The sequence below is a fragment of the Malania oleifera genome, chromosome 1 (assembly GCF_029873635.1).
Source record: "Malania oleifera isolate guangnan ecotype guangnan chromosome 1, ASM2987363v1, whole genome shotgun sequence".
In the NCBI taxonomy this organism is placed as follows: domain Eukaryota; kingdom Viridiplantae; phylum Streptophyta; class Magnoliopsida; order Santalales; family Ximeniaceae; genus Malania; species Malania oleifera.
Genome location: NC_080417.1, coordinates 46,978,129 through 47,004,609, shown reverse-complemented (window position 1 = coordinate 47,004,609; position 26,481 = coordinate 46,978,129). Strand labels below are relative to the sequence as shown.

General features: G+C 37.9%; 2 protein-coding genes across 2 annotated transcripts; both read left to right on the top strand.

The window, feature by feature from the left end:
* The first annotated feature begins 8,989 nt into the window (after positions 1 to 8,989).
* LOC131160557 (vegetative cell wall protein gp1-like) lies at positions 8,990 to 11,367 on the top strand. Its single transcript, XM_058116408.1, has 3 exons — positions 8,990 to 9,025; positions 10,448 to 10,979; positions 11,341 to 11,367. The coding sequence occupies exons 1-3, from the start codon at positions 8,990 to 8,992 to the stop codon at positions 11,358 to 11,360; spliced, it is 588 nt and encodes a 195-aa protein (XP_057972391.1). The 3' UTR covers positions 11,361 to 11,367.
* A 3,604-nt stretch (positions 11,368 to 14,971) lies between these two features.
* Positions 14,972 to 21,674, top strand: LOC131160491 (vegetative cell wall protein gp1-like). Its single transcript, XM_058116286.1, has 3 exons — positions 14,972 to 15,072; positions 20,754 to 21,286; positions 21,648 to 21,674. Exons 1-3 carry the CDS (start codon positions 14,972 to 14,974, stop codon positions 21,665 to 21,667), a joined length of 654 nt encoding a protein of 217 aa, XP_057972269.1. The 3' UTR covers positions 21,668 to 21,674.
* Positions 21,675 to 26,481: the final 4,807 nt, after the last annotated feature.

The following is a 26,481-nucleotide window of genomic DNA, read 5'->3' as shown; positions in this document are numbered from 1 at the left end:
AATGCTTCTGCGATATTTATGGATTTGATGAATAGGATTGTTTTATCCATATTTATATCAGTTTGTGATTATTTTTATTGATGATGTACTCGTCTATTCGATGAGCTATGAGGAGCATGAGATACATTTGAGGCAGGTGTTACAGATGCTTAGGGAGAAGAAGTTGTATGCAAAGTTCAGTAAATGCGACTTCTGTCTTGAGAAAGTTGTGTTTTTAGGCCATGTTATCTTAGGAGACGAAATTTCTGTGGATCCCAATAAAATTGATGCGGTAGTGAATTGGGATAGACCGAGAAATGTCCAAGAGATCAGGAGTTTCTTGGGGTTACCTAGATATTACCGTCGTTTTTTCGAGGGGTTCTCAGCATTATCAAGGCCTCTGACACGATTGACTAGAAAGAATGCTCGGTATGAATGAGACGACTGCTACGAGCAGAGTTTTCAGGAATTAAAACAGAGGCTAATCACAGCGCCAGCACTAATCATCCCGTCTAGGGGTGAGGGTTATACTATCTACAGTGATGCGTCCTTGAAGGGACTTGGTTGTGTATTGATGTAGCGTGGCAGGGTGGTGGCGTATGTGTCCAGAAAGCTGAAAGAATAGGAAAAGAGCTACCCTACCCATGATCTTGAATTGGCTGCAATGGTATACACATTGAAGATTTGAAGGCACTACCTGTACGGCGAGCAGTATGAGATTTTCTCTGGCGACAAAAGCTTAAAGTACTTCTTCACCTAGAAGAAATTGAATACGAGGCAGAGAAGGTGGTTAGAGTTGATTAAAGATTTTGATTGTACTATCAGTTACCAGCCAGGAAAAGAAAATGTGGCAGTCGATGCACTGAGCAAGAAGCCTAGGGAATCAGCGTTGACGGCTATGGAAATCGAGCATCTGATTATGATGGATCTAGAGAGACTTGGCATTGAATTGATAGAGAGTAATACTTCAGTATGTATCGCCAGCCTAGTGGTACAACCTACTCTACAGGAAAGAATTAAAGTCGCCCAGAAAGAAGACCCAGGATTAGTAGAGGTGATGGATAGAGTGCAGAGTGGTCGGGGGGAGGAATTCAGTATTGCAGACGACGGAGCTTTGCGGTTCCATTCCAAATTATGTGTTCCTGCCATTACTTACATTAGGAAGACTATTTTGGAGGAGGCTCACAGATCTTTGTATAAGGTTCATCCCGGTAGTACGAAAATGTACAGGGATTTGCGAGAGTTTTATTGGTGAAGTGGTATAAAGAGAGTGATTGCGGAGTATGTAGCTCAGTGCTTGACGTGCCGGTAGGTAAAAGTTGAGCACCAGAGAGGCCAGCGGGTCAATTGCCGTCGTTATTTATCCAAGAGTAGAAGTGGGATCATATATCCAAGGGCTTCATTTCAAGGCTACCGTCGACATCGCATGACCAGAATGCGATTTGGGTGACAGTAGACCGATTGACTAAGACCTCCAATTTCCTCCCTATCAAGATCAGTTATTCCCTCAGCCATTTAGTGGAGATTTACGTCCAGGAGATAGTTCGTTCTCATGGGGTGCCAGTATCCATAGTGTTAGATCAAGACCCGCGTTTCACGTCACGGTTTTGGAGAAGCTTGCAGGAAGCTTTAGGGTCTCAGTTATCATTTAGTACGACATTCCATCCTTAGTCAGACAGGTAGACTGAGAAGACGATATAGATACTAGAAGATATGCTCCGAGCATGTGTATTAGATTTTGGGGGTAGTTGGACTCAGTTTATGCCGTTGGTGGAATTCGCGTATAATAATAGTTTTCAGGTCAGCATTGGTATGGCACCGTTTGAAGCACTGTACGGTAGGAGATGTTGATCTCCTTTGTATTGGGACAAGATGAGTGAGTGGCGAGTTTTGGGGTCAGAGCTGGTATAGTAGGCGTACAATAAAGTTCGGCTCATCAGGGATAGAATCAGTGCAGCTCAGAGCCGACAGAAGAGTTATGCCGATAATTGCCGTAGGAATTTAGAGTTCAATGTGGAAGATCATGTATTTTTGAAATAGCTCTGTTAAAAAGGGTTATGAGGTTTGGTAGGAAGGGTAAACTTAGCCCTAGAATTATCGATCCATTTGAGATTTTAAAGAAAGTGGGGCCGGTGGACTATAGGCTAGCTTTGCCACCTACACTATCCAGGATGTACGATGTATTCCACGTATCTATGTTGAGGAAATACGTCCTAGATCCTTCTTATATTATCAGCTATGGTGAATTAGAGCTCAGTGATTCACTAGTTTATGAGGAGGTATCGGTACATTCTAGACAAAAAGGAATAGGAACTACGTAATAAGAAGATTCTTCCGATAAAGGTTCTATGGAAGAATCACGCACTAGAAGAGGCTTCTTGGGAGCTTAAGGAGCAGATTAGACAAAAATACCCACAATTGTTCTAGGAAGTTCAAATGTAACTAGGAAATGTAAATAAATATGTAGTATTTCTTTTGCAGGTACATGCAATATTCTAGTAGTAAGTGGTATTTTGGTTTTGGGGGAATTTTCTTTTGGTTTATGTAATCTCCTAGGACTTGAAATGTAACCACGATATTCCTCCACCATAAGTGAGGGTAGGTAATAAAATAAGTAGACCATTTTTCTTTAAGGGATGATGAATTATATAAATAGTAAATTTATAGGACGAAATTTTATAAGGAGGGGAGAATGTGACGACCCGAATAATAATGGTATTTAAATAATAAAGAGGAAGGGAAATGGAAACTGTAATAGAAGGAGGTAGTCAACTTCGTCGACGACATTGCACTTTGAGAGAAATAACTGAGGGAAATTTACAAGGTCGTCATCGACGAACACAGAAAATTCGTTGACGAGGGTACAAGAAGGCCTCGTCGACGAAGCCAAGTTTCGTCGACGAGAAGATACCGAGAGAGAAATTTTGGAAGTCTAAAATTCGTCGACGAGGGTGCAGGTTTGTCGATGAACTTTCTACAGGATTCGTCAACGTGGTGACATGTCTTGTCGATGAATTCGGCTCCATAAATAGCTTAAAACTCGGATTTAATTGCAGAAAATCATAAAAATCATACTCTCTCTCTCTCCCTTCAGCATCTCTCTCCTCTCTCTTCGATTTTGGCTCCGTCATTCGCCGGATCGATGATCTGAGGCCACCACGATACTCCTAGGCAAGTTCTCTCCAAATCTTCTGGAGCAGATCGTTGGTGGAAGCTAGTCGAAATTCATCCCTGAGTTGAGGTAAGGCTTTTTATGCCAAATTTGGTCCTACTGTAGTTTTAGGAAATGATATTTAAGTGAAAATACCGAAGTTTAGTTCTGTGAGTTATTGTTTTCAGGGAGTTGAACGGGGAACCCTGCAAGTGTAGTACTGGGAATTTTAGGGGGTTTTCTTTCAGTGTCAGGTAAGGGAATAAACTAAAACAGTTATTTTCCACACGTATTATTATTATTTATCAATAAATTAATATTTTGGAAAGCATGCATGATATTTTAATATTATTGAAAAAATGTATATTATTGAGGAAAATATTGCTATTATACGGAAAATGAGATTTTATAATGAAATGTATGGAATTATTCAACTTTGTGTGGTATGAATGTTATTTTTCATGAAAAGTAATGATATGAAAATTTTTACGAATAAAGCATGTTTTTAGGAGTTATAAAAAGATATAGTATATAATGATGATTTTGATAAGTACATGATAATTGATTTATTTTCCAGAATGATATGTATGAAATGATTTCGGCGCGAGGCCATATTTATGAAATGTTCGGCGCGAGGCCGTATTTATAAAATGATGTTTGGTGCGAGGCTGTATTTATGAAATAATGTTCGGCGTGAAGCCGTATTTATGAAATGATTTTTGGTGCGAGGCCGTATTTATGAAATTATGAAAAATGCTATAATATCATGTATTATATGTTATCAGAACCCAAATGTTAGTTTAGATCAGATGGATAGTCGATGTGGCTTTCAGTGTAGAGTGTAGACATCCACCTGCCAGTGCAGACCAGGGTATGGCGGGCCCATCGTACTTACAGACATTTTTGACTCGACAGTGGTCGGCCAGTCATTGTCGAGTCCCGCCTTCGGGCTGCACAACCCGTCATGGGGGGTAGTACATGACATCAGCTAGCTATTCATCCTGGGTATGTTTTCAGTACTATTAGATATACCAGACAGTTATGATTAGTACGATTTATTAGAAATATGAAAGTATACGTTTTTGCAGTTATTAAATGATGAATGTTTTCTGGTATGAAGATTGTACCGTATATCTATGTTATCATTATGTATTCATGTTGCCACACAGCTGTATTTAGTTTATTTTCCTTTACTGAGAAGTATCTTACCCCGAACATTAAATGATTTTCAGGGAACCCAAAAGGACCGGCAGGTCAGGGCCACCGCTGAGTGAGTTTTGCTTCCCTGCTAGAAGGGTAAGTTCTGATCTAGGATCAAGATATTTTTGTTGTAAGATCCTAGGTTTATTTTGATGTTTTGGACATTGCATATAAACACAGTATTTTTGAGATGTAGTAGACTCTGGTATTATGTAATTTATGGTTGATGATTGTAATTTATATTTACTGCTGCCTAGGTTCTACTGTGTATGACAGGTGTCCCCGCTATCCACGGGTTCGGGTTGACTGTTTCATTTATTATACTTTATTAAATGATTAGATAAGCAGGTTGTTACATTAACATTGCATGCCCTCCTCATATGAGGGTTTTTCGACTCGCTCTAGGTATATAACATCTCTCCATTCTGAGCTGGTGGCTGAGGCTAATTTCGCGAGCGCATCAACCTGGGCATTCTCGACTCTTGGCACACATTCTATATCGAAATGAATGAATGCCTTAGCACATTCTTGGGCCTTGGCTAGATACTTCTTCCTTTTCTGATCCCTAGCCTTAAATTCTCCTTTCACTTGCTCTACCACCAACTGAGAATCACTTGACACCTTAATTTGTGCTACCCCTAGTGTTTCTGCCAGGCGTAGTCCTGCTAACAAAGTTTCATACTCAGCATAGTTATTCGTCACTGAGAACTTCAACTTTCATGCATAAAGATTCTCTGTACCATCCGAGGTCGTGAGGATAAACCTTGCTCCTCCTCTGGCTGCATTAGATGACCCGTCGACGTGTAGTGTCAATGCGTCTGACTTTCCTACTATCTTGGGAGGTATTTTGGCCGTGAAGTCAGCTAGCACCTGGGCCTTGATAGCAGGCCTTGGTAGGTATTGTACGTCGAACTCACCTAATTCAAATGGACCACTTCATCATCCTTCGTGAACTCTTTGGCTGCTGAAGAATCTGCCTCAATGGTAGGTTGGTCAGCACAATTACCTTGTGTGTCTAAAAGTAAGGACTTAATGTTTGTGCGGCACAAATGATGGAGAAGGTTGCCTTTTTAGCCGTATTGTAATTCTTCTTGGCTCCACTCAGCACCTTGCTAGTGTAGTATATGGGTCTATGCTTCCTGCCTTCTTCCTGAACTAGGACCGAGCTGAATGCATTTGCCATCGAAACTATGTATAAGTAGAAGTCTTCTCCTATCTCTGCCTTTGTTAATAGAGGTGGATAGCCAAGATATTTTTTAAGTTGTTTGAAGGCTTGATTCTGCTCCTTCCCCCATTCAAACTATCCTTTCTTCCTTAGTGCCTTGAAGAAGGGTAGGCCTTTGTCCCTTGAGCAGGAGATGAATCTGCGAAGGGAGGCTATCCTTCCTGTCATGATTTGGATTTCCTTCTTCATCCGCGGGGTCTCCATTTCTAGTAGCGCCCTAATTTTATCCGAGTTGGCTTTTATCCCTCCGTGCGTCACCATTAACCCAAGAAACTTTCCCATCGAAACATTGAATGCGCACTTCAAAGGGTTTTGTTTCATTTGGTACCTGCGCAATAGCTCAAACCTCTCCTTTAGATCTTTGCAGTGCCCCTCCGCTTTTAAACTTTTCACCAACATGTCGTCTATGTATGCCTCCATCATTTTTCTGAGCTAGTCTTTAAATACCCTATTCACCAATCTCTAATACGTGGCCCCTACATTTTTTTGTCTGAAGGGTATTACTCTGTAACAATATAGCCTTCTCTCGGTGATAAAGGATGCTTTCTCTTCATCAGCTTCATGCATTGGGATTTGATTATATCCCGAGTAGGCATCCATGAAGTTGAGAAGTTTATGCCTGGATGTCGAATCCACCATTTGATCAATTCGGGGAAGGGGAAAGCTATTCTTCGAACATGCCTTATTTAGGTCTGTGAAATCTATACAGGTGCGCCATTTTCTGTTTGGCTTCCTTACTAGAACCAAATTGCTTAACCACTCCAGATAATTAACCTCCTTAACGAACTTGGCTTGCACTAGCTTCGTCACCTCTTCATTAGTTACTTTGATTTGCTCTATCGCAAAGCTCCTTTTCTTTTGTTTCATAGGTTGGCAGTTGGGGTCAACTTGCAACCTATGCTCTATGATTGCCGGTTCAATACCTAGCATATCTTTGGCTGACCAAGCGAACATATCTGCAAATTTGCCCAACAGTTCGCTTAGTTCTGCTCTCAAAGTGTCAAGTAGGTGGCTCCCTATTTACACGCACCTCTCTTGGTTGCCTTTTAGGGATACATGTGTGATGTCTTCATCCACCTTGCTGATTTGAGGGTATTCCCCCCTCACGTCCAGGTCTTCTACAGTAAAGGTCTCCCAAGCTTCCATATTCCCTTTTAGGGTCATTATGTAGTAGTTCCGAGCTGCTGCTTGGTCTCCCTAAACCACCCCAGTCTCGTACAGAATAGAGAATTTCATCTTGAGGTGGTATGTTGATGTTATGACCCGGACCACATTAAGCAAGGACTGACCCAGTATGATGCTGTATACTGATGGGCGATTGACCACCAAGAACTTCGTCAGGGAAGTAACTTGTTGTAGGGTCGTTCCCATTGTTACCGGTAGTGTGATTATTCCCATAGGATGAACCACGTCCCCACCGAGACCGACCAGGGGGTTGAAATTGGTTTGAGTCATTCCCTGCCAATCTTCATTCCTTCGAGCACCGACCAGAATATAACATTGGCCAAGCTCCCGTTATCTATCAATACACATCTTACTTTGTACTTTACCACCAGTAGAGAGAGTACTAACGCGTCATCTTGTGGTTGTTGCACTTCTTCCTCGTCTCCACTGTCAAAGGTGAAAACCTCACCTTGTTTATTCCTTTTGTGGCTTGGTCCCCCATTCTCTGTTGAGAGTATCTGCTTAGCATATCTTTTGCGAGCACCTCCACTATCTCCGCTACTAAAGGATCCTCCAAAGATCACTTTGATTTCCCTTATGATCTATTCTTTCTTCTCGTCCCCGTTTTCCTTTTTGAGAGGTTCCCTCTGCTGATCTTCCTTCTTTATGAATCCCGACAGGTATCCCCTTTTGATTAAGGCTTTAATCTCATTCTTTAACCGAATACACTCCTCTGTATCATGCCCATGATCCCTATGGAATTGATAGAACTTGGACATATTGTGCTTGTATGAAGGGGTTTGCATAGGTTCGGGCCATGAGACATAGTCCTTCTTCCTTATATGCATCAACACATCGGACTGCGGTGTGTTTAGAGGTGTATAGGTGGAGAAATTACTTGATTACCCTCTTGACTTTGAGCTAGTGAGTAGCGTACTGGTCTCCTGTCTCTTTATGGGTCTCCTGACTACTACCTTTTCTTTTGAGCTGGATGCGATTTCCCTTGGTGTCCATCATCTCTTCGATGTTAATATACTTTTGTGCTCGGGCTATCAATTCCCTCATGTCGGTCGGCATCTTCTTCACCAGAGAGTACAAGAAGTTCCTAGGTTGAAAGGCTATCCTTAGAGCTGCCAAAGTCACCCCTATGTCTAGGTTGCGAATCTCCAGGGTCATAGTATTGAAGTGATGCATGAACTTCTTCACCGTCTCCCTTTCTCCCTGGACCATGATCATTGGATGGGCTGATGTTCTGGCAATTCTCCAACTACTGAGGAACTGGCCGGTGAACAATTGCTCCATCTTGGAGAAGGAACCAATCGATCCAAGTTGCAGGGTCCGAAACCAATCTCTGGCTCTATCTTTAAGGGTTGCTACAAAAGCTCGACACATGATGGGGTCTGGAGCGTCTTGCAACTGCATCAACACCCTGAAGGTGTCCAAATGGTCGATTGGGTCGGACAGAGCCTCGTACCTTTGAAAGGTTGGCATCTTGAATTTGCTTAGTAGTGGAACCTCCATCACTTCTTTGGTGATTAGCAGCTTTGAAGATCTTAGAGATGCTTCCCCATAGAAGGGGTTGGTCTTACCTTCTTTCATCATTTTCTCTATTTGGTCTATTTTCTTAATCCTTTCTTCTAGCTCTGTTGATCTTTGTTGGTTGACTACTATGCTATTCGCATCTTTTACCTTCTAGGTGAGGTAAGTTTTATCCTCACCTTCCTTTGGCTTATCTGGTTTCTTGGTTGTGTCGGGACTCACCTGTGGTTGATGGGGGGCATGCTCTTCCTAAATCTTTTGCTATAAGAGCATGTTGAACATATCCTCCATTTTCTTTTGAAAAGCAAGCAAATCTTCTCTGGTGACCCCCGATGGTTGTAGGGGTGTGGAGTGAATGGACTAGGGTGACTCCATTCCAGCGACAGGACTAGAGCCAGAGCTTCGTGTGGTTGGCATTGTTTGAATTTCGGAGGTCGAGAGCAAGATGATCACATCTTAGAAACAAGTTCCCATAGAAGGCGCCAACTGTTGTGGGATAAAAATAGTAGGACTGCTCTTTCGACTTCCGTTGACCTGAAAAAGGTAAAGGAAGAAAGGCTTGGACGACCTGGGGTGTACTCTGGGGGATCGCTCCAATGCCTAAGTAAGGGAAATGCTTTACAGTGGCTAAATGCAACAGTAAAAATTGGTCATCGAATGACTTACCTTGGCCTCTTCCCCACATCCCTTCTTATAGGGGCTAGAGTTGACCCTTAAGTTGGATAGTCCTTATGGCGCGGAGGCGTGAATCGCTCTCAGGTCATAAAGTGCCCGCGTGTATCACTCCCACCATTTAAGGTGTCGGTGTGGATCTCTCCTCCTCTTTATTGGGTTGGAGTTGATTGCTCTCGCCAAAAGGTTTGACTTGGGAAGTGATGACTAGGCATTGACTTCTTTTTATTAATTGATATATTTTGGCCACATCAATATGTATGTATGTATTAGCATATTTATTATTTTTTATCTTTATTATTATATCGATATCATTATGTTTATTTTTATTATCAAATCCTAGAAGTTTTTTTGAAAAATAAAAAAGAAAAGGCTCCAAAAACCTTCCAGAAATTTGGAAAATAAAATAAAATATTTAGGAAATTCTATAAACTTTTTAAATGAATTTGGGAGCTATTTTCGAAACATATTTTCTCAATTTTCTTATCCCTATGATTTCAAAAAAAACGGGGGGGGGGGGGGCATGAGCTTTCTAGCTTCACGTACCCCAGTTCTGAGGGAATATATTATATATATATATATATATATATATATATATATATTTTGTGTGATTTATTAATTTACATGTGTATTTCAAAAATTCACTAAAAGGGAGTAATTTTAAATTGTTCTTAAATTTAATTGGCGGGATAATTTCATAATTAATTAGGTACCGTTTGTAAAAACGGGCGCGCAGGGGGTGCTTGTACCTTCCTCTCATGTAACCAAACTCCCGATCCCGAATTTGGTAACGCAGACCGATTCTACTCTTAATTGGGTAGTAATAAAATGTTCTAACCACACTGTAGACACCCCATTTTTACCCAGGCCCAATATTATTATTATTATATTATTATTATTATTTTCATTTTTATTTTCATTATTATTATTATTATTTTTATTAGTATTTTTATTTATTATTATTATTATTCTTATTATTATTTATTTATTTTTGTTATTATTATTATTTTTTTTGTTATCATTTTTTTTAGTATTTTTTATTATTATTTACATTATTATTTTAGATATTATGTTATTATTATGGTATTATTTTTATTATTATTACTTTACTATTATTTTGCTTATTTTTATTTTTCTTGATTATTATTATTATTTTTATTATCATTAATATTATTTATTTATTATTATTATTAGTATTTTTATCTTTATTATTATTAGTATTATTACTATTTTGTTGTTATTATTATTATTATTATTATTATTATTATTTATTCTCATTATTATTAATATTATTTTTAATTTTATTTATTATTATTAGTATCTTTATCTTTATTATTACTATTTTTTATTATTTTCTTATTATTATTATTATTATTATTTCTTTACTTATTATTATTATTATTAGTATTTTTATCTCTCTTATTATTATTATTATTATTATTATTATTATTATTTTATTATTAGATTAGGGTTTTGGGGATTTTGTTTATAAAAGGGAGGCGCTGCACACACTCCAGCCCGGGGGGGCGCAGCGCAGCAGGCCAAAAAAAAAAAAACGCTGCTTCTTCTTCCTCCTTCATCTCTCTCGCGAGCCTCCAACTTCCCAGCCTCCATCCTCTCTTCTCCATCCCCATCTCACCAGCAATCCGAGCCCCCTCCAGCCACACCATACCGAGCCCAGCCTAGCGGACACACCGCCAAAAAGCACAGCTCCGGCCACCTCGTCTGGACCTCATCGTCGCCGGCAACTGCTCCAGCCCACAGTTCCGATCACTCGTCATCTCCATCTCCAACCGAGTCCCTCCAGTCCGTGCACCAGCAGCCCCATCACCCTCTGCAACTCTCGACCACCTTCAGGATCTCACAGCAACAGGCCAGCAGCCACTCCACCACCCAAGCACCCACACAGCACTTTTGCTGCCTCCCGGTGCACGCCCGTCTCGCCAGCCTCCGGCCACGCACGGCAACCTAGCAGCCGCCGTCGTCACTGTGAGTCCCTCCACTCCCGCAGCGCCTCCCTGTTCCAATTTCCCACTATAAGTCTCCTCTGTAAGTCCCTGAACACCCACACAGCACACACACATACACAGCACACACATGCATACGTATTTTTATGTTATTTTATTTTCCTTTTATTCATTTATTCAGCTGTTAGTCTTCTTATATATTTTTGTGTTTCTTTTATTATTTTGATCTGTTTTAATATTTAAGGTTTAAGACTCCATAGGTGTTTATATTAATATCCTATTTGCCATCCTATGTAGTTAATATTCACAGCTATACCTTTTATTGCATATATGTTAAAATTTTAAATATTGTGTATATAATTTCATTTTATTGCAGTGATATTTGTTTAGATTTCTTGAAATAATTACTGTAGATACTAATCAATGTTTTCTCATTTTTGTAGGTTTCCTTTATATTTGTTGAGGCTGGTTTCAATTTTTAAAATTTTGAATTGTATAATTATTAAATAAGTAATATTATGGTTTTTTTTACTTATCATGATTTTATCAAATGTATGCTTATATTATGTAAGTAATATTGCGATTTGTTATTTTGTATTGTTTTTGTAGTCATATATATGTTCTTATTTTATTAGGGTTTGTTATTTCATATTGTTAACATATAGTTATTATTGTGTATCATTTGTTATTATCACTAGATATTATTGTTGTTTATTATTTGTAAAAAGCATTGCTTAGGTATTCATGTTTGTATATTTATTTAGGGCATTTTTATTGTTAATATTTCATCATTGTTATATATGCAAATTTTTTTTTATTATTATTTGTATATGTATTTAGGGGGTTTGTATGACAATATATTTATTTTTATTTGTATATTTATTCAAGATGTCCACATTAATGTTTAATTGTTTGATGCTTTATCCTTATTATATATTTGTGTTTATTGATATTGTATATTATTGCATATTTAAAATTATTGCATTACTGTTATATATTTAACATTGTATATCATATTCTGATTTATTGTATTATCATTGTTGGTTAGGGTTGATTTTGTTACCATAATTTCATTAATTGTTTTCCATATATATTATTGTATATTTACAGATTAATCTTAGGGCTACTTAGTTTCCATATTTTAATCCTAAGACTGACTTGTTTCCTTAATTAATTGTTTATATATATGTGCATGTCCTTAACTGCGTGTTAATAATAAGGTAAGTATCATATTATCAAAATACGTATATTATCTTTGTTACTTCTATTATTTATTACCATTATTATTATCATCATTAATGTATTGTCTATTATTACTATTAATATTATTATTGTATTAATTATCTCTATTATTATTACTATCATTATTCTCACTTGAAGCATACGTATATTCAACTGATTTATTTTTAGTACTTGTATTAACTTGTAACTATTTTAGTATTATTACATTTTTGTTATTAAATATTTTTTGGTTTTTTATTTCCCTATGATTTAATTGCAAGGGGTATTAGCCTTTGGGCATCACGTACCCTAAGCTCTGAGGGAATATATGTATATATTTATTTATTTTCCTATGTATTTATAAATTCATAAAAAGGAGTAATGTAAAGATTTATTAGATTAACTTAGGGATAATTTTAAATTAATTAGGTGCCGTTCTTAAGAACGGGCGCGTAGGGGGTGCTCGTACCTTCCCCTCGCGTAATCGAACTCCCGATCCCAACTCTGGTAATGTAAACCGATTCTACCCCTAACGGGGTAGTGATCATGTGTTCTAACCGCACTAAAGGTTAGTGGCGACTCCTACACCATATTTTTCCTGAAAATATTATAATAATTTTAATTTCGCCGCCCGGGGCACACGCGCTCCCGGGACGCCGCGACAGCTTGGCGACTCCGCTGGGGAACCTAGAGAGTCGAGCCATTAATTAATTGAAAATTATCCCAAGTACAAATTTAATAAAACTTTTAATTACTCCTTATTTTGTAAATAGAGTAATTCGTAAATAACCTTGATTAATTGTAAATATTTTGCTTCCATAATTTACAAATAACTTTACTTAATTAAAAATATTTTGTTTCCTAATTTTGTGAACATTGATTGTAAATATTTTGTTTCCAAATATTCTGAATAAAGCATATTAATTGTAAGATATTTTGAATAAGTGTAATAATTATAGATATTTTGTATACTAATCATAAATATTTTGTTTCCTTATTTTTTGTTTCCAAATTTTTTTGAATAAACATATTGATTGCATATATTGTGTTTCCTTATCTTTTGAATATATATTGTAGATATATTGTTTCCATATTATTCATAACATGTGAATAAATGTGGGGATAGCGGGTTTAGGTTAAAGTTTGAATTCACACACTCTCACGCTCTATACCCGAGCTTTACCTGCTAAGATTAGATAGGGGTGTAATAGCGTTTGTCCCTTCGTAGCTTAAGCTTGATGGGACCCGCGAACCACCCCGCTCAATGCAAGTTTTGTCCGGACCCCTATGGGGGAGGATGAAATTTCAAATTGGGGACTTTTTTGTCAATAGGGATTAAAGCCTACCCACACGTAATTGTCCATAGTTTTCCCTTAATTAGGATAGAGCCATGAAGAAACCCTATAAAATAGGTGTACCTACCCTGGGTTGGGACAGGACCCACATCCTTCTCCATGTATAGTGTATTGTATATAAGCTATGAGATACTTTGTATTATATCATACATTTGACATCCATACATACTACTTAGCCAGTATTCTGGAAAAGCCCAATAATGAGACCATGACTCATCCTTTCAAAAAATGAAGCACTTGGCCCAAGCATTTTAAAATATGGGTTGGCCCAACCCTTTTCAAGTAACTCGGGCCCAATTTTTTGAGAAATAACAAGTATAGGCCCAACCTTTTCCTAAGTAAAAACTCGGTCCAGGCCTGATTTTCAAAATGGGTCAAATCCAGATTTCCATAAATGGGCTTCGGCCTTATTACCCTAAAAATCCGGGCCCATATTTTCTAAACAATCCAAGCCCAAATCCTTTTAAAACTAGGGTCTGATCCTATCATGAAATATATTGAAGCCCATATTTTAACATACTTGAGGCCCAAGTGCACATTAAAGTCCACAAGCCCGTATTGAACAAATCCAGTGGGTTGACCAACCTAGGTCAACCCCAACCTCAGATCATAATTTGACCCCTCATAGAATCTGAGGTACATGGACCGTCATCAAGGAAAAGAATGATTGATGGAAGAATTAAATTGAAATTGTGGCCCATCAATGATTATCTTAAAATCTCTCATTAGTGGGATTTTTCCTAGAATGCTGACAAAGTAGTTAGTTAGGTTACATTACATCCATGCATTCATGCATAATTTCACACATAATCATGCATGATAGGTCACATGCACGGTCATATCTCTATTGGTATGTGTAATTACGCTAGTTACATCCATGCACAAAAATTCTTTGCATCCATGCATTCATGCATAATTTCACACATAATCATGCACGATAGGTCATATGCATGGTCATATCCCTATTTGTATGTGTAATTGCACTAGGTACCTCCATGTACAAAAATTCATTGCATCCATGCATTCATGCATAATTTCACACATAATCATGCATGATAGGTCACATGCATGGTCATATCTCTATTTGTATGTGTAATTGCACTAGGAACATCCATGCACAAACATTCATTGCATCCATGCATTCATGCGTAATTTCACACATAATCATGCACGATAGGTCACATGCATGTTCATATCTCTATTTGTATGTGTAATTGCACTAGTTACATCCATACACCGACATTTGTTACATCTCATGGTTATGCATTAGATACTCACACATTCATGCCTTACATAATCATGCATTCACGATTCTAAAAGGGAAAGTTTTGGTTTGTAGTGCCTAGCCACAGAATTTGTCTGAGCAAGCAACATTGAGACTATCACGCATCAATACAATACCAGGAGAAGGGCAAAAGAAATGAGTGAACAATTGGAAGGTAGAGTCCTGGGCATAGAACAAGGACAAGAAGAATTGATTGAAAAAATGAGCAAAATTATGGAATTGTTGATGAACAAGGGAAAAGCAGTACAGAATGATCCGGAGACGGACATAGGCCCCACTCATCCTCTGGGGTTTACCCCAGTTCACGGACAAACGTCAGCTCCACTACCTGGCGTCATGGGGGATCCAATGCCAGATATGCCTCCATTTATCCCAACTGTGCCAGCACAAGGGTTTCCAGTGGCAGGGGCTTCCCCCTTAGCAACTCCTGATATGGGGATAAATAGATCTGAGTCTGAGCGTCGTTGTGATGTATTGGAGGAACGCTTGAAAGCAATTGAAGGGTATAATACATTTGACTCCGTTGACCCTAATGACCTTTGCCTAGTACCAAAGATTACTCTGCCGCCAAAATTCAAGTTGCCGGATTTTGAAAAATTCGATGGGACCCACTGTCCTCGGACCCACCTGCGCCTGTATTGCCAAAAAATGGCTGCACATACTGATGATGAAAGGTTGATGATGCATTGCTTTCAAGATAGTTTGACTGGAGCAGCTATTAGATGGTACATTCAGCAGGATCGAGCTCGAATTCGTACTTGGAAAGATCTGGCAAATTCCTTCATAGCTCAGTACCGCCACGTGATAGAAATGGCACCTGATCGCATGACCTTACAAAGCATGCAAATGAAACCTAATGAAACATTCAGAGAATATGCGTATAGATGGAGGGACATGTCCATCCAAGTGAGCCCTCCAGTGGAAGATAGGGAGGCTATCTCCCTATTCGTGAATACATTGAAAGATCCCTACTTCGGGCATCTCCTAGGGGCAACCCCACATGACTTTATGGATATTGTTGCTACGGGAGAGAGAATTGAAACGGCCATCAAAGTCGGAAGAACCAAAAGTGGTGATGCAGAAACTGACCCGAGTAAGAGGAAGAAAGACGAGGAAGCACAGATGATTCAGGGGCATCATTACCAAGAGGTTAAAACCCGGTGGACAAATAAGAATTTGCCTACAAGCCCACAGTACATCAGATAGTGCATTCAGGTGCGCAACCCCAAGCAGTTTCCTTCAGACCTAAACCTATTTCAAGGCAGCTGAATGTTCAGGACACGGGAGGGAGCTCCCTAATGGAAAGAAAGAGAAAAGAAGTTTAACCTATTCCGATGACATATGCAGAATTGTTCCCGCAATTGGTGGAAATTAAAATGGTTGCGCCAATACCAGGATTGTTGCTACAATCCCCTTTCCCAAGGTGGTACGACCCAAATGCTCAATGCGAGTATCATTCTGGGGCAATAGGTCATTCAATCGAAAAATGTTGGCATTTCAAGCATAAAGTACAAACCTTAAGAGATCTGGGTCTATTGGCAATTGATGTGGAGGAGCCTGTTGTGCAACATTAAAAGAATATTTTGAAGTTCAGATCAATCAAAGAAGTACAACAAGTTTTGAACCAGAGATATTCCTCATATAGTCTGAATAAATGGGTTTACTTTTTGACCATGGAAACAGAGAAATACAAGTGGCAAGCTTTTGATTGTTCGCCCCCCTCAAGGATGCTTTTATTTTCTTTTGTTTTCTTCTTTCTTTTGTTGCAATTTATTAAAAGTTTTGTCTCCGAAATTTCCTTTTCTATCAAAGAAATGAAATTATGCATTTTCGTATATCACTTGCATCGAGAGTTCAATGTCCAAAATTTTGTTTACTCGTGTTTCTTGCTAAGATAAGGAAGATAAAATACCAGTATTCATGAACCAAAAGCAGGTGTTAGTTATGAAAAATTCAAGCTACAAGACGAAAATAAAGGAAGATGAAACAATGTTCGTCACTCGATGAGTTCAAATACTGCGAAGAAGTTCTGAAAGCCTCAGAAAAATATATGTTGGTTCCATGAATCTCATGTCAGTCCGCTAATCAAGTTTTGATCGAATGATAGATGGCCATCTTTGGCCGACCAGTTATCCCTAAAAGGAACCAAATATTGATTTACCAATTGTTAACCAAGTTGAGCCTAAATGTTAAACTAGTCTTTTCTTAAAAGCCAGTTCACCAAAAAGTTAACCTGGGTTGGGTCTCCTAGCGTTTGGCAAGTCATATGAGACAACAATGGGCTATCGAAATGATGGCAGGCCCTTTTTCTGCTACCCAAAATAAATTCAAAGAAGAAATCTCTTGCAAGCCCTTTTGAGCCTGAAAAATTCATTTGTTGATTAACCCGTCAAAGGATCACACCCCACACCGGGGCAGTTTAAAAAAAAATCAGTCCCAAATGGAATTCAAATGAAAATGAAGTTAAGATTCCTTCATAAAAGGAAAAGCAAAAGTTGCGATAAAAGAGAAGGAAGAAGAAAATGAAGAAGAAAGAAAAATAAGGGACATACTACACATGTGATCTTTGACCAAATTACCCTTGATAAACTTGACGATTTTGAGCCTTATTTAACTCTTTTCTTCTTTAACCCAAACCCTAGCCTGCATTACAGTCCAAATGAAAGTCCTGACCAGATTGGTATACATTGTTGTATCAAATGATTTGTCAGACGCAATATTGTGTCTGAACTACGTAATGACCTGATCCTGAAAGGGTACGTAGGCAACTTGTCCAAATGACAAGTTCGGTCAATGTCTTGCAAGTGTCTCAAATCAAACTGGGAGCATAAAACATCATTATGGGATGGGATTTTTGAGCCTCAGTTTCCCTTTTCTTCTGAAAACCTGTATCCCTCGGCCTACGTTTCGTCCCGAGTCTTAAAGACCATCTTGAGATCAAAACATTGGTCGGACTTGGCCGAACTAGGGGCAACCATTAAACAAAAGGTTCTCAATGGTTTCACGGCAGAACAAGGTAGAAGAATAGTCCCCCAATAAAGCTGGGGCAATTGGTTAAAGAAGAAAATCAGTTATTCAGTTCGAAAAGTTAGCACCATCATCATTAGGGCTCTCGAATACTGGTATGAATTTTTTCCATTGAAATAGCAAGCGAACTTAGTAAAACATCTATTTTGTGCATATGACCTTTTAATTTAGCAAGTTGATGTCCTAAATGCATGATCATTCATCATTCATTCCCCCATCCAAAAAAAAAAAAAATCCATTCTTCAAAAGCTCTAAAAGGAGGACGGATGGTCAAAAGGGCTTAATCACTGACACATTCGCCAAAAGAGGATCCTTGTGAAAGACAGGTAAAATTGTCAAGAATAGTTACAGATGCACTCAAATGATCCAAACTCCGTGTTGAGTTCTAGTGACGCTGATTTGGGGTGCCTTCGTGTCAAAGTCAAATTTGAAGCCAATATCAGTAACAAACGATGGTAAATGGGGCAGATTTTGGGTTGAGTTTTGTTTGGACTAATTCCGATTCCGTCATATCAGAGTGCATGATGAAAACATAGCCAATATCAGTGGATGAGGATCGAAACTAGGCAATTTTTGAGTTCATTGGAGCAAATTCAAGAGCTTTCAGGACAGAATCAAAGTCAAAAACAGGGTCATGACCAGTGGCATGTAAACACTAGGGCAGATTTTGAGTGCCTTTTGGAATTTGAAACATGGCCAGAATCAGCAGGCACACCCAAGATCAGAGATTGGGTTGTTGATTACAAGCATGTTGGAAGGAGAAAAGATTCATGCATTACCATGCATTTCATTCATTACCATGCATTTCATCCATTACCATACATTTTATGCATTATAAAGGGCATCTCATTCAATATGCATACATCTTTGCATTCACGCATCATTATGCACACAGAACAACATTTCACTGCATTCTAGCATCTTAGGTAGCAACATGCATACATATAGCAATAGAGCACTATTCAATCACACTTGCCTGGTTGAATAAACTTTTGAATAATTCTTTTGCCTCATTGATTGAGCCATTCTGGTCTAGACATATTTTGAAATTAGGGCAACTGGCCCCAATGCACAGATTAACATACTTTGAAACTGTGGCAGTTGACCCCTTGGTTGTTGAGTCTCAAAGAGGGTAATCTAAAGACAGCCAAAAAAACTCATGTTTTCATTCCCGATTGATAATCCCCAATGGAATAATTCTGAGCCCTATGCTTGAGGACACTTTCCAAAAAAAATCTCAAGACTTCGTACCCGATTCATCATCCCCCATACAAAGTAGCCATTTCCCTGGTCCAAATTGAGTCATCTACCTTAAAATTAGGGCATCGACCCTCACATCCAAAATTGGTGTTGTTCACGACGAAATTGAGGTGTTGGATCACCTCAAAGCTTTCTTGATTATCTCATTCATGAGAGCAGTTTCATCCAAATTATTCTGATTATTTTATTCACTTTTATTTGACCCATCGCGGTCCACTCTTATTGACCCATCGCGGTCCACTTTTATTGACCCATCGCGGTCCATTCTTATTAACCCTTCGTGGTCCCATCTTATTGAGCCTTCGTTGTCCCACCTTATTGACCTATCACGGTCCCATCTTATTGACCCATTGCGGTCCCACCTTATTGACCTATCACGGTCCCATTCTTATTGACCCATTGCGGTCCCACCTTATTGACCTATCACGGTCCCATCTTATTGACCCATTGCGGTCCCACCTTATTGACCTATCACGGTCCCACCTTATTGACCCATCGCGGTCCCATCTTATTGACCCATCGCGGTCCACTCTTATTGACCCATCGCGGTCCACTCTTATTGACCCTTCACGGTCCCACCTTATTGATCCATCGCGGTCCCATTCGTATTGACCTTTCACGGTCTCACTCTTATTGACCCATCGCGGTCCACTTTTATTAACCCATCGCGGTCCACTTTTATTGGCCCTTCGCGGTCCCACACTTATTGACCCATCGCGGTCGCACCTTATTGACCCTTTGTGGTCCCATCTTATTGACCCTTCGCGGTCCCACCTTATTGACCCTTTACGGTCTCACTTTTATTGACCCATCACGATCCCATCTCATTGACTCATCACGATCTCATCTTACTAACCCTTCGCGGTCCCACCTTATTGACCCTTTGCGGTCCCACCTTATTGACCCTCTGCGGTCCCACTCTTTTGATGCATTTTGCCTGGTCCAAAATCAGCGTCTTTTATCTTTGCAGGTTTGTTGCCACAAATAACGTAGGAGAGCTCCTACTTTTACTTTGAAGCAACGAATCCTACAAAGAGGGGCAGCTGTAGACACCCCATTTTTACCCAGGCCCAATATTATTATTATTATATTATTATTATTATTTTCATTTTTATTTTCATTATTATTATTATTATTTTTATTAGTATTTTTATTTATTATTATTATTCTTATTATTATTTATTTATTTTTGTTATTTTTTTTGTTATCATTTTTTTTAGTATTTTTTATTATTATTTACATTATTATTTTAGATATTATGTTATTATTATGGTATTATTTTTATTATTATTACTTTACTATTATTTTGCTTATTTTATTTTTCTTGATTATTATTATTATTTTTATTATCATTAATATTATTTATTTATTATTATTATTAGTATTTTTATCTTTATTATTATTAGTATTATTACTATTTTGTTGTTATTATTATTATTATTATTATTATTATTATTTATTCTCATTATTATTAATATTATTTTTAATTTTATTTATTATTATTAGTATCTTTATCTTTATTATTACTATTTTTTATTATTTTCTTATTATTATTATTATTATTATTTCTTTACTTATTATTATTATTATTAGTATTTTTATCTCTCTTATTATTATTATTATTATTATTATTATTATTATTATTTTATTATTAGATTAGGGTTTTGGGGATTTTGTTTATAAAAGGGAGGCGCTGCACACACTCCAGCCCGGGGGGGCGCAGCGCAGCAGGCCAAAAAAAAAAAAAACGCTGCTTCTTCTTCCTCCTTCATCTCTCTCGCGAGCCTCCAACTTCCCAGCCTCCATCCTCTCTTCTCCATCCCCATCTCACCAGCAATCCGAGCCCCCTCCAGCCACACCATACCGAGCCCAGCCTAGCGGACACACCGCCAAAAAGCACAGCTCCGGCCACCTCGTCTGGACCTCATCGTCGCCGGCAACTGCTCCAGCCCACAGTTCCGATCACTCGTCATCTCCATCTCCAACCGAGTCCCTCCAGTCCGTGCACCAGCAGCCCCATCACCCTCTGCAACTCTCGACCACCTTCAGGATCTCACAGCAACAGGCCAGCAGCCACTCCACCACCCAAGCACCCACACAGCACTTTTGCTGCCTCCCGGTGCACGCCCGTCTCGCCAGCCTCCGGCCACGCACGGCAACCTAGCAGCCGCCGTCGTCACTGTGAGTCCCTCCACTCCCGCAGCGCCTCCCTGTTCCAATTTCCCACTATAAGTCTCCTCTGTAAGTCCCTGAACACCCACACAGCACACACACATACACAGCACACACATGCATACGTATTTTTATGTTATTTTATTTTCCTTTTATTCATTTATTCAGCTGTTAGTCTTCTTATATATTTTTGTGTTTCTTTTATTATTTTGATCTGTTTTAATATTTAAGGTTTAAGACTCCATAGGTGTTTATATTAATATCCTATTTGCCATCCTATGTAGTTAATATTCACAGCTATACCTTTTATTGCATATATGTTAAAATTTTAAATATTGTGTATATAATTTCATTTTATTGCAGTGATATTTGTTTAGATTTCTTGAAATAATTACTGTAGATACTAATCAATGTTTTCTCATTTTTGTAGGTTTCCTTTATATTTGTTGAGGCTGGTTTCAATTTTTAAAATTTTGAATTGTATAATTATTAAATAAGTAATATTATGGTTTTTTTTACTTATCATGATTTTATCAAATGTATGCTTATATTATGTAAGTAATATTGCGATTTGTTATTTTGTATTGTTTTTGTAGTCATATATATGTTCTTATTTTATTAGGGTTTGTTATTTCATATTGTTAACATATAGTTATTATTGTGTATCATTTGTTATTATCACTAGATATTATTGTTGTTTATTATTTGTAAAAAGCATTGCTTAGGTATTCATGTTTGTATATTTATTTAGGGCATTTTTATTGTTAATATTTCATCATTGTTATATATGCAAATTTTTTTTTATTATTATTTGTATATGTATTTAGGGGGTTTGTATGACAATATATTTATTTTTATTTGTATATTTATTCAAGATGTCCACATTAATGTTTAATTGTTTGATGCTTTATCCTTATTATATATTTGTGTTTATTGATATTGTATATTATTGCATATTTAAAATTATTGCATTACTGTTATATATTTAACATTGTATATCATATTCTGATTTATTGTATTATCATTGTTGGTTAGGGTTGATTTTGTTACCATAATTTCATTAATTGTTTTCCATATATATTATTGTATATTTACAGATTAATCTTAGGGCTACTTAGTTTCCATATTTTAATCCTAAGACTGACTTGTTTCCTTAATTAATTGTTTATATATATGTGCATGTCCTTAACTGCGTGTTAATAATAAGGTAAGTATCATATTATCAAAATACGTATATTATCTTTGTTACTTCTATTATTTATTACCATTATTATTATCATCATTAATGTATTGTCTATTATTACTATTAATATTATTATTGTATTAATTATCTCTATTATTATTACTATCATTATTCTCACTTGAAGCATACGTATATTCAACTGATTTATTTTTAGTACTTGTATTAACTTGTAACTATTTTAGTATTATTACATTTTTGTTATTAAATATTTTTTGGTTTTTTATTTCCCTATGATTTAATTGCAAGGGGTATTAGCCTTTGGGCATCACGTACCCTAAGCTCTGAGGGAATATATGTATATATTTATTTATTTTCCTATGTATTTATAAATTCATAAAAAGGAGTAATGTAAAGATTTATTAGATTAACTTAGGGATAATTTTAAATTAATTAGGTGCCGTTCTTAAGAACGGGCGCGTAGGGGGTGCTCGTACCTTCCCCTCGCGTAATCGAACTCCCGATCCCAACTCTGGTAATGTAAACCGATTCTACCCCTAACGGGGTAGTGATCATGTGTTCTAACCGCACTAAAGGTTAGTGGCGACTCCTACACCATATTTTTCCTGAAAATATTATAATAATTTTAATTTCGCCGCCCGGGGCACACGCGCTCCCGGGACGCCGCGACAGCTTGGCGACTCCACTGGGGATTATCAATCGGGAATGAAAACATGAGTTTTTTTGGCTGTCTTTAGATTACCCTCTTTGAGACTCAACAACCAAGGGGTCAACTGCCACAGTTTCAAAGTATGTTAATCTGTGCATTGGGGCCAGTTGCCCTAATTTCAAAATATGTCTAGACCAGAATGGCTCAATCAATGAGGCAAAAGAATTATTCAAAAGTTTATTCAACCAGGCAAGTGTGATTGAATAGTGCTCTATTGCTATATGTATGCATGTTGCTACCTAAGATGCTAGAATGCAGTGAAATGTTGTTCTGTGTGCATAATGATGCGTGAATGCAAAGATGTATGCATATTGAATGAGATGCCCTTTATAATGCATAAAATGTATGGTAATGGATGAAATGCATGGTAATGAATGAAATGCATGGTAATGCATGAATCTTTTCTCCTTCCAACATGCTTGTAATCAACAACCCAATCTCTGATCTTGGGTGTGCCTGCTGATTCTGGCCATGTTTCAAATTCCAAAAGGCACTCAAAATCTGCCCTAGTGTTTACATGCCACTGGTCATGACCCTGTTTTTGACTTTGATTCTGTCCTGAAAGCTCTTGAATTTGCTCCAATGAACTCAAAAATTGCCTAGTTTCGATCCTCATCCACTGATATTGGCTATGTTTTCATCATGCACTCTGATATGACGGAATCGGAATTAGTCCAAACAAAACTCAACCCAAAATCTGCCCCATTTACCATCGTTTGTTACTGATATTGGCTTCAAATTTGACTTTGACACGAAGGCACCCCAAATCAGCGTCACTAGAACTCAACACGGAGTTTGGATCATTTGAGTGCATCTGTAACTATTCTTGACAATTTTACCTGTCTTTCACAAGGATCCTCTTTTGGCGAATGTGTCAGTGATTAAGCCCTTTTGACCATCCGTCCTCCTTTTAGAGCTTTTGAAGAATGGATTTTTTTTTTTTTTGGATGGGGGAATGAATGATGAATGATCATGCATTTAGGACATCAACTTGCTAAATTAAAAGGTCATATGCACAAAATAGATGTTTTACTAAGTTCGCTTGCTATTTCAATGGAAAAAATTCATACCAGTATTCGAGAGCCCTAATGATGATGGTGCTAACTTTTCGAACTGAATAACTGATTTTCTTCTTTAACCAATTGCCCCAGCTTTATTGGGGGACTATTCTTCTACCTTGTTCTGCCGTGAAACCATTGAGAACCTTTTGTTTAATGGTTGCCCCTAGTTCGGCCAAGTCCGACCAATGTTTTGATCTCAAGATGGTCTTTAAGACTCGGGACGAAACGTAGGCCGAGGGATACAGGTTTTCAGAAGAAAAGGGAAACTGAGGCTCAAAAATCCCATCCCATAATGATGTTTTATGCTCCCAGTTTGATTTGAGACACTTGCAAGACATTGACCGAACTTGTCATTTGGACAAGTTGCCTACGTACCCTTTCAGGATCAGGTCATTACGTAGTTCAGACACAATATTGCGTCTGACAAATCATTTGATACAACAATGTATACCAATCTGGTCAGGACTTTCATTTGGACTGTAATGCAGGCTAGGGTTTGGGTTAAAGAAGAAAAGAGTTAAATAAGGCTCAAAATCGTCAAGTTTATCAAGGGTAATTTGGTCAAAGATCACATGTGTAGTATGTCCCTTATTTTTCTTTCTTCTTCATTTTCTTCTTCCTTCTCTTTTATCGCAACTTTTGCTTTTCCTTTTATGAAGGAATCTTAACTTCATTTTCATTTGAATTCCATTTGGGACTGATTTTTTTTTAAACTGCCCCGGTGTGGGGTGTGATCCTTTGACGGGTTAATCAACAAATGAATTTTTCAGGCTCAAAAGGGCTTGCAAGAGATTTCTTCTTTGAATTTATTTTGGGTAGCAGAAAAAGGGCCTGCCATCATTTCGATAGCCCATTGTTGTCTCATATGACTTGCCAAACGCTAGGAGACCCAACCCAGGTTAACTTTTTGGTGAACTGGCTTTTAAGAAAAGACTAGTTTAACATTTAGGCTCAACTTGGTTAACAATTGGTAAATCAATATTTGGTTCCTTTTAGGGATAACTGGTCGGCCAAAGATGGCCATCTATCATTCGATCAAAACTTGATTAGCGGACTGACATGAGATTCATGGAACCAACATATATTTTTCTGAGGCTTTCAGAACTTCTTCGCAGTATTTGAACTCATCGAGTGACGAACATTGTTTCATCTTCCTTTATTTTCGTCTTGTAGCTTGAATTTTTCATAACTAACACCTGCTTTTGGTTCATGAATACTGGTATTTTATCTTCCTTATCTTAGCAAGAAACACGAGTAAACAAAATTTTGGACATTGAACTCTCGATGCAAGTGATATACGAAAATGCATAATTTCATTTCTTTGATAGAAAAGGAAATTTCGGAGACAAAACTTTTAATAAATTGCAACAAAAGAAAGAAGAAAACAAAAGGGAGTAATTTTAAATTGTTCTTAAATTTAATTGGCGGGATAATTTCATAATTAATTAGGTACCGTTTGTAAAAACGGGCGCGCAGGGGGTGCTTGTACCTTCCTCTCATGTAACCAAACTCCCGATCCCGAATTTGGTAACGCAGACCGATTCTACTCTTAATTGGGTAGTAATAAAATGTTCTAACCACACTAAAAGGTTAGTGGCAACTCAAATATTTCTATTTTTCCTGAAAATTTAAACATAAATTTTATTTCGCCACCCCGGGCCACACATGCTTCGGGATGTTAAGACAACACAATAACAAATTCTTCAAACAGATATTTTCAAATAAACATACATTGAAGGCTGGAAGGCTTCCGGTGGTTGAACTCCTCAGCGAAGGCAATAGGGATGGATCCAGAGCATTAGCAGCGGCAACGAAGACAGATGGAGAGACTGAGAGAGAGAGAGAGAGAGAGAGAGAGAGAGAGACCGGAGAGATTGAGAATACCTTAAAGCCCTCCGACGGCTAATCTCCTCGGTGAAGGCAATGGGGATGGATCTGAGCGTTGGCGGCGGCAGCAACGAAGAGAAATGGAGAGATTGAGAGAGAGAGAGAGAGAGAGAGAGAGAGAGAGAGAGAGAGAGAGAGAGAGAGAGAGAGAGAGAGAGAGAATAGATGGAGAGACTGAGAAGGAGAGACTGGAGAGATTGTGAGATGAAGTGATAAATTGAGAGATGGAGGGAAAGGAATGAGATTAGGAAATTCGCGTGCGGTTTTTCAGTATCAGACTATTAATGACGAATCTTCAAATTTGTCACTAATAGTGTTTAATAATTTTTTTTTTAAAATAAAAGAAGTATTAGTGACGGATTTAGGAACCGTCACTAATAACGGGCTAATAGTGACGAATCATCAA